Raw genomic sequence first — 17,443 nt, forward strand, 5'->3', positions numbered from 1 at the left:
GCCCGGTCACATGTGTGGTGGCCGGGAATTGACTCAGACCTGGAACACTGTGTTCACAGGTGCACGACGTGTGCCCAGCTGGGCAATGCCCCTAGGGAGGCCCTGTTCAACCCGTGGCACTGGCCCATCAGGCCATGGTCACGTATTCACGTAGACTACGCGGGCCCGTTCATAGGAAAAATGTTTCTCATTGTGATTGATGCGTACTCGAAATGAATCGAGTGCATCATTTTGAATTCGTGCACGTCATCCACCACCGTGGAGGGTCTGCACGTGGTCTTTGCGACCCATGGCTTGCCAGACATCCTTGTTAGCGATAATGGCCCACAAGCTACGAATTCCGGGAGTCCATGTCGGGTAATGGCATTAACCATGTCTGGACAGCACCGTTCAAGCCGGCCTCCAATGGCCAGGCGGAATGTGCAGTCCAAATCATAAAATAAGGCATTCTCCGGATTCAAGGACCCTCCTTCAATGCTGCCTATCGCGTCTCCTGCTGGCCTATAGGTCATGACCGCACTCGCTCACGGGGGTCCCGCCCGCGGAGCTACTCATGAAACGAACACTCAAATCTCGGCTGTCCCTCATTCATCCAGTCCTGTCCGACATTGTTGACGGCAAGCGCCAGTCCCAAAACGAGTACCATGACCAAAATTCAAGGGGGAGATGTATAGAAATTGATGACCCCGTATTTGTTCTCAATCACGCTTTGGGGCCAAAATGGCTTGAGGGTACTGTAATAGACAAAGAGGGGAATAGGGTCATAATGGTTAAACTTAACAATGGGCAGATATGCCGCAAGCATCTGGACCAAGTGAAAAAAAGGTTCAGCATGGACACTGAGGAACCTGAGGAAGATCATGAGATGGTATTCACACCACCACCAGTGAACGAGCAACAAGAACATTCAGCAGCATGCACAGTCCCTGCGGTCAGCCCGGACAGGCCAGAACCACCACAGGTGACAGACACGCATGCCAAGGCTCAACAACCAGATCCTCAACTGCGGCGCTCCACGAGAGAGTGCAGACCACATGAGAGACTTAACCTTCATGATGTTGAGGGGGAGATGATGTCATGTATGTAACCTTTATGTAACAACACTGCAATACTGTATTTACGTAAGAAATGCACACCTTGACCACAGGGGGTGAACTTGTGGGAGACACTCCTCACCTGGTCATCCAAGTATATAAAGGGAGGTCCCACGCAGGGTCATCACTTCTTGGTCCTGTGAATAAAGGTTCAGGTGATGGCGTGACCTTGTCCATAGATTGTGCCTCGTGCGGATTTTTGGTATTGTGTAAGGACTTTACACCTTCTTCTTTTGAAGGCAGTTAAATCATGTTGCGATATTAGAAGTTTGACAGCCACACCAAAGTGCCTAATCTGTGTTGCAACCTTTGGGCTGGATTTTCGGCTTTTGAGATTTCGGAGTGGTAATGGTGGCGGGACGGTCCTGATAGTGCCTGGAAAAAGTTTGCACCCTCGTCTGCAAAATTGTTGAACTGCCATCTCAGCTCTGTCAGTAACCTGCACACATCTATCTCCAACTCTTAGTTAGATAGAAACACAAAATAAAAGTGACCCGTCAAAACTTGGCTCGATCTCCCATTAATCAAGATTTTACAGACAATTAACAAACACAAAAAAACTTACACAGGGAAATATACTTTCCTTAACTAAGCCAAAAGAATACCAGCAATTTGAAGTACAGCTGCTACAAACAAATGAACTTTTGTGCTTGTCACAAAATCTTTACATTCTGCTGGAAAAAATTGATTCATAGAACAAATGATAAGAAATTTCTAGGACACCATTGATACTCAGAGGTTTTCCCTCCACCTTCCCTCCCCTCCCCACTAACTCTAACCTGACCACAGCACATATTGTAATATTAGAGTGGGTTGCTTCTGAAGAAAGATTGATTAAGAATAATTCCAGGCAGCAAATTGCAAACCCTACTTAACTAAAACTTTGACAGAAGGGGCGCATCCATCACATTTGCACATTATTATCGATCAAAATATCCTCAAACATATTTTTTATTTAATTGATGTAAGCAGTAAACAGTAGCGTATTCCACACATTTCAACAGACTCCTGCAGAAGTAAACAGTTTAACACTGGCCATTTATAGGGGTTGAGATTGCATATCACCCCGTTTGGGGGGTGGTAACCTTTACGAGGATGGCCAATCTGCTCCCGGCACAGAAGTCCCGACCCGCAAGCAAAATTGGGCTTACTACCCCCGAGAGGAAGTGGAGTGCAATGTCGGGCGCTCCACTTCCTGTCGGGGCTGGTTCGGGGACCCTACCCAGGCAAAATTCAGGCCATCGTGTCTGTGCCAGCTCTTTGAAAGAGCAATTTAATTAGTCCTACTCCTGGATCTTTCCCCATAATCCTGCAAATTTTTCCTTTTCAATTATATATTTAATTATGTTTTGTTGAAAGTTAGTATTAAATCTGCTTCCTCTATCCTTTCAGGCAATGCATTCCAGATCATAACAACTTGCTGCATTTTTTTAAAAATTCTCATCTCCCTGGTTCTTTTGCCAATTATCTTAAATCTGTGTTCTTTGGTTACCAATCCAGTGGAAACTGTTTCGCCCTATCTACTCTACCAAAACCGCTCATCATTTTGAATATCTCTATTAAATCTCTCCTTAACCTTTTCTGCTCTGAGAACAATTCCAGCTTCTCTAGTCTCTGCACATAACTAATGTCCCCCATTCCTGATACCATTTTCGTAAATCTCCCCTGCACGCTCTTCAAGGTCTTGACACTTTAATCTTGTAATTAATTAATTAATCTGGTAATTACCAGTTGCAATGAATATCACAATTAACAGACTATTAACATTTATCCAGAGTAAATTCTAAATCTAACATGTCGTCGAGTCTTTGGGAGATTTTATTAATGTTGGTTTTATGAGGATTTTGCAGCCCATTCCCAAAAAGAATTAGGTATGAAGAATATTTATAACGCAAATACAAAGCTAATGTTTTATGCATAAGCAATTTAAACCAAAGTAGGTATGCAATTGCTCAAAACTGCCACTCCAATCAATGTAACAACTTAAACATCAAACTACTTCTGTTGCAGGCTATCACAAAATATTGATGTTTCTCTGCTTCAGTTGTTTTCTGAAGAGTAAAATCAATCTGGAAAATATAATGCAGTTTAAAATCCTGCAACGGAGGTTAGGTTATTCATGAAATGTTTGACATTCTGCCAATAAAACTTCAGCACAAGCAAAATTATGTTCAAGGTGTTGTGAGCTGAACGGTATTCTGTTATATTACTTTTATAAATTAGAGCAACAAAATTGAGAGACTCTCCACCCAGATAGCATTGCCAACTCTAGTTAGATATATTCCAGGAGGTTTTGTTACTTCACCTTCAGCCACCAACCACCCCACTCCCACCATTGGTCGTTCAACATCTCCACCCTTGTGGTGCACAGCCTTCCCACATGAATGGGAAAGTGAACAGTCAATTGGATGATTCTTGACTGTCAGTCAAAAAGCCTTTTTTCTCTGATTTTTTTTCATATACCCCCATGATTTTACATAGAATTTCATAGCGTCTACAGCACAATAACAAGCCATTTGGCCCAACTAGTCTTTACTGGCATTTATGCACCATGTGAGCCTCTTCAACTAACCCTGTCAGCATATCCTTCTATTCCTTTCTCCGTCATGTGTTTATCAAGCTTCCTCTTAAATGCATCTATACTATTCAACTCAAATACTTTTTGTGGTAGCATATTCCACATTCTTACTACTCATTGGGTAAAGATGTTTCTCCTGAATTCCATATTGGATTAATTAGTGACTATCTCAGAATTACAATCTATAGTTTTGGACAAGTAGAAACATTTTCTCTCTGTCTACCCTATCAAACCCTTTCATAATCTTAAAGACCTCTATTAGGTCATCCATTAGCATTCTATTCCCTGGAGAAAAGAGCCCCAATCTGTTCAGCATTTCCTGATAAGTATATCCTCTCAGTTCTGGTATAACCCTTGCAAATCTTTTTTGCACCTTGTCCAATACCTCTATATCCTTTTTATAATATGGAGAGCAGAACTGTGCACAGTACTCTAATGCGTAGAAAGTGCCCCCTGAAACTAGACACTCCCACCCTGTTTTGATGGTTTTTATTGCAGCTACGGTTCAGGTTGGCTCTTGAACGACACTCGGCTCTTTGTTGTTGTCTTCCTTGGCTCCGGAAGTCGCTCTTAATGGGGGCGGTGACGACACTTAAGGGGCGGAAGTTGGGGGCAGTGCGGAGTAACTGCCACAATGACGTCATCACGGCATTGTGTCACCACGGCTCCCCACTTCACTTAAAGGGCAGAGCCTCTGCGATTTTAAGACTTTGGCTCACTGGGCCACCAGGGAGGGTTTTGGCCGGACCAGCGGCCTGACATCCAAGAGGGGGTTGACGTCCTGGCTGAATCCAGAGGCATAATTGTCGGTGCCAGTGCATCCTCCCCTTTAAGGGAAGCCGCACCACCATTGCAGAAGCCACAATCTCACTGGACCACCGGGAAAAAGCAGGTTTTGGCACCACTGGGTGGGTCAAAGATTTTCGGAGGGGAATGTCGCCGTCTGGGGGGGAACATCGGCAGTGCGCACAGTGATAATGCGCTTACCACGGATTGGCAGCAGCACAGTGGTGGGGGGATCGAGGCACTGCCGGAAACACTATGGAGGGCAATTGGGCTAGCAGCGGCCATTCCAAAAAAAGTCGGCGGCCACTCGACTTTGCAGCATGGCCGCCAATTTGTGGTGGTAACAAGCATTAAGGAGACGGGTAAGTATGGTCTAACCAAGGTTCTATAAAAGTTTAACATGATTTCTGTGCTTTTCAGTACTATCCATCTAGAAATTAACCCCAGCGCTTGGTTTGCTTTTAAATGACTTTATTAATTCAGTGATTTGTGTATCTGTACCCTTAGAACACTTTGCTTTTTTACCCTTTTTAGACTCTTATTATCCAAGCATTATGTGGCCTCCTTATATTTCCTACTATAATGCTCACCTCACACTTATCTATATTGAAATTCATTTGTGAATGACATGCCTATTATTAATATCTTTTATTTTTATTGCTGTCTTTCTTAGTGTCAAATGCAAATTTTGAAATAGTGGTAGGACAGGTTAAGAAAGCAATTGATAAAGCATATGTTATTCTGGGCTTTATAAATATATTTATAAATAGAGGTAAAGAGTACAAAAGCCAGGAAATTAAGCTAGTTCAGCCCCAGTTGGAGTATTGTTTCCAATTCTGGGCAGTACACTTTAGAAAGGATGTGAAGGCTTTAGAGAGGGTACAGAAGAGATTTACTAGAATGGTTCTAAGAATGAGAGATTACAGTTACGTGGCTAGACGAGAGAAGCTGGGGTTGTTCGCCTTAGAGCAGAGAAGGCTAAGAGCAGATTTTATTGAGATGTTTAAAATCATGAAGGATTTAGATAGACAGAGAAACTGTTTCCAATAGCTGAAGGGTTGATAATGAGGTCGCACAGATTTAAGGCGATTGGCAAAAGAACCAGAGGTGACATGAGAAAAAACTTTTTTACACAAGTGGTTAGGATTTAGAATGCATTCTCTGATAAGATGGTGGATACAGATTCAATAGCACCCATCAAAAAGGGAATTGGATAAACACTTGAAGGAGAAAAAATTGCAGGGATATCGGGAAAGAGTGGGGGAGTGGGACTAACTGGATTGTTCTTCGAAAGAGCCGGCGCAGACTCAATGGGCCAAATGGAATGGTCTCCCTCTATACTGTACTATTCTATAATTCTATGATTCTACTTCTGATTCTCGGGTCCAAATTATTTATGTAAATTGAGAACAAGAGTAAGTTTTCTTCCAGGTTGCTTTTAGCAGTGTGTGAGTGATCAGTTTTTAATTTCTGGAGACTCCAGGGCAATCATGGAGGGTTGGCAACCCTACCCCCAGTGCAAAGTTTCTTGACAGGAGCACAGGCTGTAGAATCGGGCAAGGGGGTCGCTGAGCCCTATTTGCTACACTCCAAGGTTTCCGGCCAAAGAAATTTGAATCCCGAAATGGACCAACAGTCAGACTTGACTTCAGTGTGCCTCCTGTTGGCCAGTAGGGGAACAAGATTGATAGTGGTTGTGGAGAAATGTAAGACTCACATCATGCACACTCCTGGCTAAAAGAGGACAGAAAGCAACAGATATAGAACATCGCAAAAGGGGAAAAGCGATACAAATCTGAAATGCAAAAGAAAAAATAATCTCTGTGCAATCATACTGGATCACACATAATTATTTTTGTTTTATTCAAAATCAGAAGTGAACTGGTAACATATATCATAAAAGTCATATTCTATAAGGTCTTATTCTATGTAACACTACTTCAATGAATGCAACAAATGAAGCAGTTAGAACCGAGATATGCATCAGTGTTCCCTTTTGCAGTAAATTCCAGTTGCTGAGTTCTGGCATAATTCCTCCCTGTTTCAACCAGGATTGTGTATGGTCCAGTCAGTTCAGGTGTTAACTCTGCAACCATAATGACAGTAGATCGCACTACCTGTGCCTGTCAACACCAAGTTCTGAGCAGTGGTTAATTCCATCTCCAGCAAATGCTAGTGGCTTCACCTGGATGAGCACCTGTAAGAGGGGAGTGGGTCCTTTGATAGAGAAGACAACATCAAAAGGCAGATGAGCTAATCCTTGAATTGGAGAGTTTGAGATCACAATTCTTTCTTGGGATTGAGAAGACCAAAGCATCCCAAGCTTTGCTGTTGAGGCTTATTGCAGCTGAATCCTGAACCTGGATGGCAGTTTTGCAGGAGAGACACATACATCCCAAGATAAAATAGCTGCGACAAAATTATTTATAGACACGTTCTGTGGACAAAGTATTATTTACGAATATTGAAGCCAGAATAATGACATGACTTCAATACATTCTTTGAAGCCATTGTCTTCATTCCCCACCACAAACTCTGTTTCCAAGTCACCAATTCCGTCCTTCTCCCTGGCCACTGTCTGAGGCTGAATCATACCACGCGCAACCTCGGTGTCATATTTGACCATGAGATAAGCTTCTGACCACATATCTGCTTCATCACTAAGATCGCCTACTCCCATCTCAGTAACTTCACCCAAATCTGCCCCTGCCTCAGCTCATCTGCTGCTGGAACCCTCATCCTAACTCACATCGAGTCCTGTTCACCCATCACCCCTGTGCTCACTAATCTACATTGGTTCCCGGTCCAACAATGCCTCGATTTTAAAATTCTAATTCATGTTTTCTAATCTCTCCATGGCCTTGCCCCTCCCTATCTCTGTAACCTCCTCCAGCACGACAAACCTCCAAGATCTCTGCCTTCCTCCAATTCTGGCCTATTGTGCATCCCTGATTTTCTTCACTCCACCATTGGTGGCTGTGCCTTCAGCGGCTGAGGCCCTAGGCTCTGGCATACCCTCCCTAAACCTCTCCGCCTCTCTACCTTTCTCTCCTCTTTTAAGATGCTCCTTAAAACCTACCAGACTTTTGCTCATCTATCCTAACATCTCCTTATGTGGCTCATATATATGGCAAATTCTGTTTCATAACACTTCTGTGATGTGCCTTGGACGTTTTGCTATGAAAAAGGTGTAATATAAATGCAAGTTGTTGCTGTTATTGTCGGAATCCTCTTGAAACCTATCTTTGTCTGAGAGCATGAACACAGATAACATTTGCTCTCCTTTTGTATCAATGTGTTGCAAGATATGCCAGCTATTTATGTTTAACTCAAATGTTACTTTCTACAGGTGTTGATGTAAACTCCTTACGGCAGATGAAGATGCAGCGTCCTTCAAAAATGTTGGCAGATGTTAGGAATCTCTTGGCAGCTGGCGGAAATGTTAATCAAATGAATAATGAAGGAGTCACGCTGGTAAGATTTTATCTTCAATTGCTTCAATCTAGTTCAGTCCACCAGTCTTGGCTGATCTTTTTCCTTGTTCATTTGATGAAGTGTTATTGACAAAATGACAATTGAATACATACATAGTCTAAATATAAATGCCTAAATATAAATGTACGAATGCCTGGCTGACACCTAGTTATCGAAATAAGCTTATAGATTTCACAGTTCATTGCTGATGACTGCAGTGCCCTTGGGACTAACTGGGAAAGTTCTGGGTATGGAAAACTTCATACAATTTGTTCAGTACAATCATTTTGGGAATTTTGCTCAATGTCAATAAGCATATGCAAAATTTGAAATGTTGCACAATTTGACTTTCATTGTAACTTTTTAGGGTGAAGCTGCACAGTATAATATTTGAATGAAATCCCTTTTCTTCCTTTTTAAAGTTAACCTATTTTTTGTGTGATGAGGAAGAAGAAGAGGGTATTGAAATTTGATCAATTTCTTCAATAATCTCTTTCGAATCAATTTGTGAATTTTGTCAACTTTGGGTTTCTACTTCAAATTGATTTCAGTGAAGAGCAACCATTGTTCGTTGGGGCTGCACTGCAGAAGCTGACTCATTATCTTGTCAGGAGTAGGCTTATAGATGACCCCAAATTTCCCCAGCCGCTTAGAGCGGCGTATTTCGATGTGGTGCGCCGACTTCCTGGGGGAAAAAAAGCACCAAAAATCTACCTTTGAATTTGGCCGCTCCCTTATCGTCCGGATCCATCGGCGTCGCACCGCAGAGCTGGGGGGGGGGTGGTGGGTCGCGGAGCTTCAGCCGCGCTTGCTCAGCACAGCTGGCAGGGAGGCATGGCTTGGGCCCAGCGTGTTGTGTAGTGCCGGCAGGGGAACGCATAACCGTTTGAGCGTGCGCGCATGCACAATGGGCGGTTCAGTTTGCGCGCATGCGCAGTGTAACAGGAAGCTTGGCAATCGGTCAATTAAAGGGAGAGCGTCCTCAAAATGATTGGTTATGGAGCATATACAAAGGTGAGGTCTGAATATTGATTTTTGTGTGGCTGAGGGAGTGGAAAGGAGTGCTGGATAGGTGTAAGATAGGTGTAAATGTGATCTTTGAACATTACCTGCGTTTGTGTCCAATGGCGCAAAAGCATGCAAGACGAACCAAGAATTTCCTCCATGACGAGGTGGAGAAATTAGTGACTGTAATTGAGGAGAGATGGCTGGAGCTGGATATCAGCAAGAGTGGTCTGTCAAAGGTCTCCCCCAAGCAAATGAGAAAAAGATGGAATCGCGTTGCCGAAGAATTCTCCGCTGGGGTCAACACTGCAAGATCTGCGAGCCAGTGCAAGAAGGAATGGCAGGACGTTGGTCAAGTAGTGAATGTAAGTAATATCTTCATCTTTGAATTGCAATTGTCCCATCCATCAGAAGCGCACCATGTCTGACAATTAATATTTTCATCTTTGCAGAAGAAATTGGCCCACAACAAGAGGGAGGGAACAAGAACAGAAGGAGGTCCGCCAAATCTGCACCAACTGACACCCCTGGAACAGACGGTTTCTGCCTTGGTGACTCGCACAGGCAGAAAAAGAATCAGTTCTGCACAAGCTGGACTCATAGGTGAGGGTGAGTCATTAAAATGCATAGTCGCCATTCAAATTAACCTCCTGACTGGCCTGCTATGCGTGAGACTACTCATGCCACCCATCTGCACCCTCCTGTGCTGTTAACCATTTGACTGTTGTGTTGTCTTTTGCAGAAGAAAAAGACATTTCTCAAGATCCTAAGGATCCAGATGCGTGCGCTCCAGACCAAGGCGGGTGGGGGGAGGAGAAATCCATGGAAATGTGTGCTCAGGAGAATGCTGACCACACTATGGATCAGGACATATCACAGGGCATCACACTGCCAGAACTCTCCATTGGCTCCTTGGCAAACTTCCATGGGTTCACACCTTACGAGGTCGTGGGTCCGAGTAGCGGTCGGGAAATGCATCTTGCACAGTCCCCCACCGTCCCAGCCTGCGCCTTGCACTGGAGGGATGCCACCAGGCAGACCGACGGCGAGGGGAAGGAGAAGCCGACCAGTCTCTCCTGAGAGGCAGCCCTCAGCAAAGGTTAATCAGGTTGTTTCATTGGGTGAGGAGACCAATGCCCTCACAAGATCACTCGTGGCGGCCGTCAGTGGGGTGTGTGATGAGGCCACGACACTGTCGGGTGAAATCTCTGCACTAAGACGGGAAGTCAGGCCGGGCATTTCAGAGGGTGGCAGACGATGGCAGATGCCATGAGGGAGCTGGCTTCTGCAATAAGGGCACAAAGGCCGGAGACTCAAATGTCACTCACACTTCACTCCACGCACCAGCCATTGGTCAGACCCAAGCTGGGCCCCCAACCCCCCCACCACCATCACCAACCCTATGAGGAAGTCACTTTCCCCGAGATGTAGGTGAGGGATGGGTGCAGACTTTCTTTCCTGTTGTTGTTGTTGTTGGTATTGTTGAAGTGTACTGTAAAATTTACAATAAAATATATTTTGCATCAAAATTGAATCATCCTCCATTAGGACCACGCAACATTTAGAGTCAACTGTAAAAAGTAAAAATCCCTCACCCCTACAGTCATGCATGCCTGCTGCCCTGAGCCTTGGTGGGAGGGCTAGCTGGTGCATTCTGCAGTCGGCAAGATAGAACTGCTCTATTTTCTGTAGCTGATTTATCTTTCATTTATTTGTGATGATGTTGTGCAGCTGTTGTGCTGAAGATGTTGTAATGTTGTACTGATGTTGCGAATGTTGCTTTGGAATCCTCTAACTCACCTTCCGCACCACCCAGCCCCCCCCGCCCGCCCCTATCTCTGGCTACCTGCACTGATTTCTTAAATGTAGGTAAGGTTTTTCTGTGCCTATAAAAGTGGCCACATGCACTGGCCTAAGTTAGTTTGGAGTAACTTTCAGCTGGCCAAATTTGCTTCTATGGCCAGAAGAGGTGTAAGTGGCTTGTCATGCCCCCTTTAGGAGAGAGCAAACTAAACTAAAAAAAACCTTACATTGGAGCAAGTTAAATGGGGAAATTTGCAATTTTTAAATTACTCCAAAAAAGCTGCTTACTCCAAAAAAACGGGGCAACTCTTGGGGAAACTTGAACCCCATAAAACTTATTTCAGGAATGTCTTTCAAATAAAGAACTCAATCATGCTGACTTGTTGCATATGCACATGTTATTATGGCAGCCAATAGGGCAGCCCATAGGCCTTTAATAGAATTACATAGAATATACAGTACAGCCCAACCAGCCCATGCCGGCGTTTATACTCCACTCAAGCCTCCTCCCATCCTTCCTCATCCAACTCATTTCAGCATAACCTTCTATTCCCTTCTCCCTCATATGCTTATTCAGCCTCCACATAAATGCATATATACTATTTGCCTCAACCTCTCTCTGTGGTTGAGAGTTCCATATTCTCATCATTCTCTGGGTAAAGAAGTTTCTATTTGATTTCTTGATGACTATCTTATATTGACAGCCCTTAGTTTTACTTTTCCCCACAAGTGGAAACACTCTGTATTTACTCTATCAAAATCTTTCATAATTTTAAAGACCTCTATTCAGTCACCTTAGCCCTCTCTTTTCAAGCTGTTCATCCTTTCATAAAAACAGAAAAAATAGGAACAGGAGTAGGCCATATGGTCCCTCGAGCCTGCCCCTCCGTTCAATAAGATCATGACTGATCTTTAACCTCAACCCCACTCTCTCGCTTGATCTCCATAATCCCTTGATTCTCTTACAATCCAAAAATATAATCAACGACTAAGCTTCCACACCCCTCTGGGGTAGCAATTTCTAAAGATTCAGGCGGTGAAATTCAGTACTGTTAAAATATTGGCGTGGGCGCCGTGATGCCCATGCCTGTTCAGAAAGCGCAGGCAGCATGCCAATTTGGTGCTGCCTGCAAATTAACATAATAGGAATGCGTAGTCTAGCAACGAACGCGCAGCTGACAGACTGTGCACTCAACAGGGGCCCATGTTCGTCTCGCTGGAGCAAGGCTAGCTTTACTTAAAGCTAACCTGCTCTTTTTCAAGGCAGTCTGAAGCACTTAAAGCTAAATGCCTCTGCACATAAAAAATTAAAAATCCTTCGGCACTAGGCAGTCTGCAGCTCTGAAAGCTAAACTGTCTTCTGCACATAAAATTGCTAAAAGTGCATCAGCATTAACACAAGTAGCTCCACAGGCCAAGGAAAGGGAACCCAGGATCTCAGATGCAGCATTCCAGTTTTGTGCAGGGCGGGGGGGGGGGAGGTTGCTGGAAGATAGATTCTCTACCCACAGGGGCTTGGAGGCCCTCTAGAAAGAAGGATGTAGGACCAGGTCGTCGAGGCTTTCACTGCCAGCAATTGCGCCCCCACGAACTGGCACCAGTGGCAAAAGAATGTCATAACCTCAGACGAGTGGTCAAGGTCAGTGAAAGCATCGTCAGCAGCTGTCTCATACCCCCTACTGCACCACTAGCCTCAACACTGCTCAATGCACAACCACCCCACATCCAACACTTACCTACCAGCAATCTCTACCAAACACAAGGCACACCTCCCAATCCTAGCTTCACCTCATCCGTCTGGAGGAGATGGTGCTGGCCATTCTTGGCAGGGGCATGGCTGAGCCCTTGGCCAGTGGCAGGGCTGAAAGACTAAAAAATGCCGGTATCCTCATATGTTATCCTCCATTTCATATCCCACTTCCTTCCATCCCACAATCTTTTCTAATGTCCAGCTGCACATGGTGTAAGCAGTCACCTGTACAGCCAGTGGATCAACAAGAAGAGAGAGAGGAGAGTGAAGAAAAAGAGGAAGAAACACCGGCACTCACTTTCATACTCACAGCCACCAGATCCTCAAGGTCATAAGGACATAAGAACATAAAAAATAAGAGCAGGAGTAGACCATTTAGCCCCTGATCATGGCTCAGCTCCACTTCCCTGCCTGCTGCCTAAAATCTTTTACTCCCTTATCGCTCAAAAGTCTGTCTATCTCCGCCTTAAATATATTCAATGACCAAGCCTCCACAGCTCTCTGGGGCAGAGAATTCCACAGATTTACAACCCTCTGAGAGAAGAAATTCCCCCTCATCTCAGTTTTAAATGGTGGCACCTTATTCTGAGACAATGCCCCCTAGTTTAATTTCCCCTATGAGTGGAAATATCCTCTCTGCATCCACCTTGTCGAGCCCCCTCATTATCTTATATATTTCGATAAGATCACCTCTCATTCTTCTGAACTCCAATGTGCATAGGCCCAACCTACTCAACCTATCTTCATATGTCAACCCTGTCATCTCCGGAATCAACTAAATGAAACTTCTCTGTCCAGCCACCAATGCAAGTATATCCTTGCCAAAACTGTATGCAGTACTCTAGGTGTGGCCTCACCAATATCCTGTACAGTTGTAGCAGGACTTCTCTGCTTTTATACTCCATCCCCCTTGTAATAAAGGCTGACATTCCATTTGCCTTCCTGATTAGTTGCTGTACCAACATACTAACTTTTTGTGTTTCATGCACAAGGACCCCCAGGTCCCTCTGTACTGCAGCACTTTGCAATTTTTCTCCATTTCAATTATAATTTGCTTTTCTATTTTTTCTGCCAAAGTGCATAACCTCACATTTTCCCACATTATACTCCATCTGCCAAATGTTTGCCCACTCACTTAGCCTGTCTATGTCCCTTTGCAGATTTGTTGTGTCCTCCTTACAATTTGCTCTCCCACCCATCTTTGTATCATCAGCAAAGTTGGTTAATATAGATTGTAAATAGTTGAAGTTCTACCACCGATCCCTGCAAGGCCATCAACAGTGTTCCCCACTGAAAGTCAGCAGCTTTCCACCATCTATGCTGCAGCCACTGGGGTAGCATTGCATGACATCATTAAGATAGGCAACGGCACATGCAGTACTGTCACTAAGGGAATTCACAAGGGTGATTAATTGATCTTTTGATGTAATATTGGATGCATACATGGATAAAGTTGGATTGGAAAGCTTGCTGTGTGGTGCCTTTTATTTCAGCATTGTAGCCCAGAGGACTCTGTAATGGTCAGTAATAGAGGGAAGGTAAGGTGTGGGACAAATATTGAAAGAAGAATTGGGGTTGTGTTCACTGGTACCGCAGGTTGATGAATCGATCTGGATATCTTGGCCAGAAAGGGGCTGTCTGAGTTGCCACCTTCCTTCTCCTTTGTCCTCTTCTGCTTTTTCATCTTCTGTTTCCTCTTCCCTCTGCAAGCAGCTTGTCGCCTTTGCTGCCTTTGTTCCATCTCAATGTGATGTTGCAGCACAAGGGCAACTGCAACTAGAGCCCCCAGTTGCATGCTGATTGATATCATGATCTGCATCATTGCAGTGAGGGAGATCAAGAAGAGGGTTGGCACGATGACGCAGCCCTGCTTGACCCTGGTCCGGATGTGGATTGGGTCGGTGGTAGATCCGTTGGTCAGGATCATGGCTTGCATGTCGTCGTTGAGCAGGCAGAGGATGGCGACAAACTTTTGGGGGCAGCCGAAATGGAGGAGGATGTTCCAAATTCCCTCACAGTTAACAATGTCAAAGGTCTTTGTAAGGTCAAAGATGGCCATGACAAGCCTTCGGTCGCCTGAGGAAAATAGTATTCGAAGATCAGGCCCTCAAATCTGGCACCAACTTCATGGTCTACAGGGCTGTAGGGATACCTGCCCTCCTGTATGGCTCAGAGGTGTGGACCATATATAGTAGACACCTCAAATCGCTGGAGAAATACCACCAACATTGCCTCTACTCTGCAAGATTCTGCAAATCCCCTGGGAGGATAGACGCACCAACGTCAGTGTTCTCGATCAGGCCAACATCCCCAGCATTGTAGCACTGACCACACTCGATCAGCTCTGTTGGGCGGGCCACATTGTTTGCATGCCCAATGCAAGACTCCCAAAGCGCTCTACTCAGAACTCCTGCATGGCAAGCGAGCCCCAGGTGGGCAGAGGAAACATTTCAAGGACACTCTTAAAGCTTCCTTGATAAAGTGCAACATCCTCACCGACACCTTGGAGTCCCTGGCCAAAGACTGCCCTAAGTGGAGGAAGAGCCTCTGGGAGGGCGCTGAGCACCTCGAGTCTCGTCGCCGAGAGCATGCAGAAAACAAGCACGGGCAGCGGAAGGAGCATGCTGCAACCCAGACTCTCCATCCACGTTTTCCTCCAACAACCGTCTGTCCCACCTGTGACAGAGACTGTAATTCCCGTATTGGACCTTTTCATTTAATTTCCCAATCTATCTTAGCCAAGTCACGCCTCATACCTATGTAATTGGCTTTATTTAAACTTAATACCCGAGCTTAATTTCGGACTTATGTACATCACTTTTTCCTGATAGGCATGACTTTGGATTTCTGGTAACATCATTGTAAATCTTCTCTGCACCCTTCCCAGTGCCTCTATATCCTTTTTATAATATGGTGACCAGAACTGTACACAATACTCGAAGTGTGGTCTAACCAAGTTTCGATACAACTTTAGCATAACTTCTCTACTTTGCAATTCTATCCCTCTGGAAATAAACCCTATGGTTTGCTTTTTTATGGTCTTATTAACCTGCGTTGCTACTTTTAATAAGTTGTTTACTTCTACTACCAGATACTTTTTACTCCTGTACCCCATTTATATCCTTGTTTTCTAAGTAATATGTTACTTCCTTTTTTTTGTACTAAAATGTAATACCTCACACTTACCTGTGTTGACATTAATTTGCCAATTATATGTCCATTCTGCAAGTTTATGACTGTCTTCTTGTAATTGGTTGCAGACCTCCTAAGTATAGATTATCCACCCAATTTGGTGTCATCTGCAAATTTAGATATTGTACTTAAATTAGCGGTCGGAGGCTTCCCGCAACGAAAAGCCTCTGATCCGCAGATAAAATCTGTACCTATCTCCTGCCTTAGGATCCACGGAGACTCACACTCCTCGGCCTCTACTCGAAGACATGCGTGGAGGCCCACATATCCCAGGGGCGCAGGCAGTTCGCAAGTGCCCGTGGGATCACGTGGCTGACCCAACCAATGAAATAAGTGGGATTCCCCCCCCCCCCCCGCCCATTCATGCTTAAATAAAGCCATATATACAGAATCCCCATAAGCATTAACGGGGATCACACAATAAAAACATTTACATACCAAATAAATTTTTTAAAATTATATACTTAAAATTAATTAAAATACAATTTAATTAAACATTTAAAACAAAAAAAAATTTTTGAAAAATAAATGTAAACTTTTTAAAAGGGCCAAAAATAAGCTTAACATATTTTACAAGTGCTTTAATGTTTAATGTTTAAATAATTGAATAAAAAAAAATATTCATTTCAACTCTTACACTGGTAAAAGAAAGCCTTATGCCTGCTTTTATCAGGCATAAGAATGTCACAGGCATTTGCTGGGCAGTCGTTGAGCAAATAGCCCAAATCTGCGCACACAGATGGCCATTTCTTGGGGATGGCTACGATTTGTGTTCCTAAACTCTTCTTTCTGTCTTGCAGGCAGATGTATATCCATTCTGCAACTTGTCCCCTGACTCTGCATGTTCTGACCTTATTCATTAGTCGATTAAGTAGAAAATTATTTAAGGCCTTTTGGAAATTTAAATAAATGATATCTGCTGCGTTTGTTCGTCTACTCTCTCTGTTAACTACTCAAAGCATTCAATGAGATTGGTCATGCTGACTATTCATCATTATATTTTTGGTTTTTAGATGTTTTTTCTATTTTCTCCTTTAGTAGGGATTCCAATATTCTTCCTATTATTGATGTTAAGCTGATTGGTCTATAGTTCCCTGGGCATATTCTATTTCCCTTCTGAAATATAGGTATAACGTTAGCTATCCGCTAGTCCTCTGCCACTACATCTTTTTCTGATGAATTATTAAATATGTGCAATAGTTCCACTGGTCACTCTTCTCTAGATTATTTTAAAATGCATGGATGCAATCAAACTGGACCAGGGGATCTTCTTTGAATTTGATTAGTTTATTGAATATTTCTCCATTTTTAATTTTAAATGCGTTTATATCATATCTAATCTCATCTTCCAATGTCATGTCCACATGATCTGTCTGCCTGATAAATACATATTTAATATTTCTGCCATTTTTCTGTGATTTTATCCTGTCTATCTGTTCATAGCCCTGTTCCATCCCGATTTTCCTTTTTTTATTTATGTACCTGTAGAATATTTTACTATTTTCTTTTACATTTCCACCACAAACTCCGTTCCCTAGCTATTGACTCCATTGCTCTCCCCAACGTCTGTTTAAGGCTGAATCAAACTGTTCGCAACCTTGATGTCATATTTAACCCTGAAATGAGCTTACGACCACATATCCGCAGCATAACTAAGACCGCCTATTTCCACCTCCATAACATCGCTCGTCTCCGCCCTTGCCTCAGCTGATCTGCTGCGGAAGCCCTCATCCATGCCTTTGTTAACTCTAGACTTGACTA

At 43.8% G+C, this 17,443-nt stretch overlaps 1 protein-coding gene across 1 annotated transcript in view; it reads left to right on the forward strand.

Annotated features, from left to right (window-relative positions):
• Positions 1-17,443, forward strand: part of myo16 (myosin XVI) — a 1,091,439-nt gene that overhangs the window by 237,427 nt on the left and 836,569 nt on the right. Inside the window, exon 5 of the mRNA XM_070891428.1 lies at positions 7,808-7,932. Coding sequence (XP_070747529.1) covers positions 7,808-7,932 — 125 coding nt within the window. The remainder of the gene's footprint in view (positions 1-7,807; positions 7,933-17,443) is intronic.

This window comes from Pristiophorus japonicus, chromosome 10, assembly GCF_044704955.1.
Source record: "Pristiophorus japonicus isolate sPriJap1 chromosome 10, sPriJap1.hap1, whole genome shotgun sequence".
NCBI classification, from domain to species: Eukaryota; Metazoa; Chordata; class Chondrichthyes; family Pristiophoridae; genus Pristiophorus; species Pristiophorus japonicus.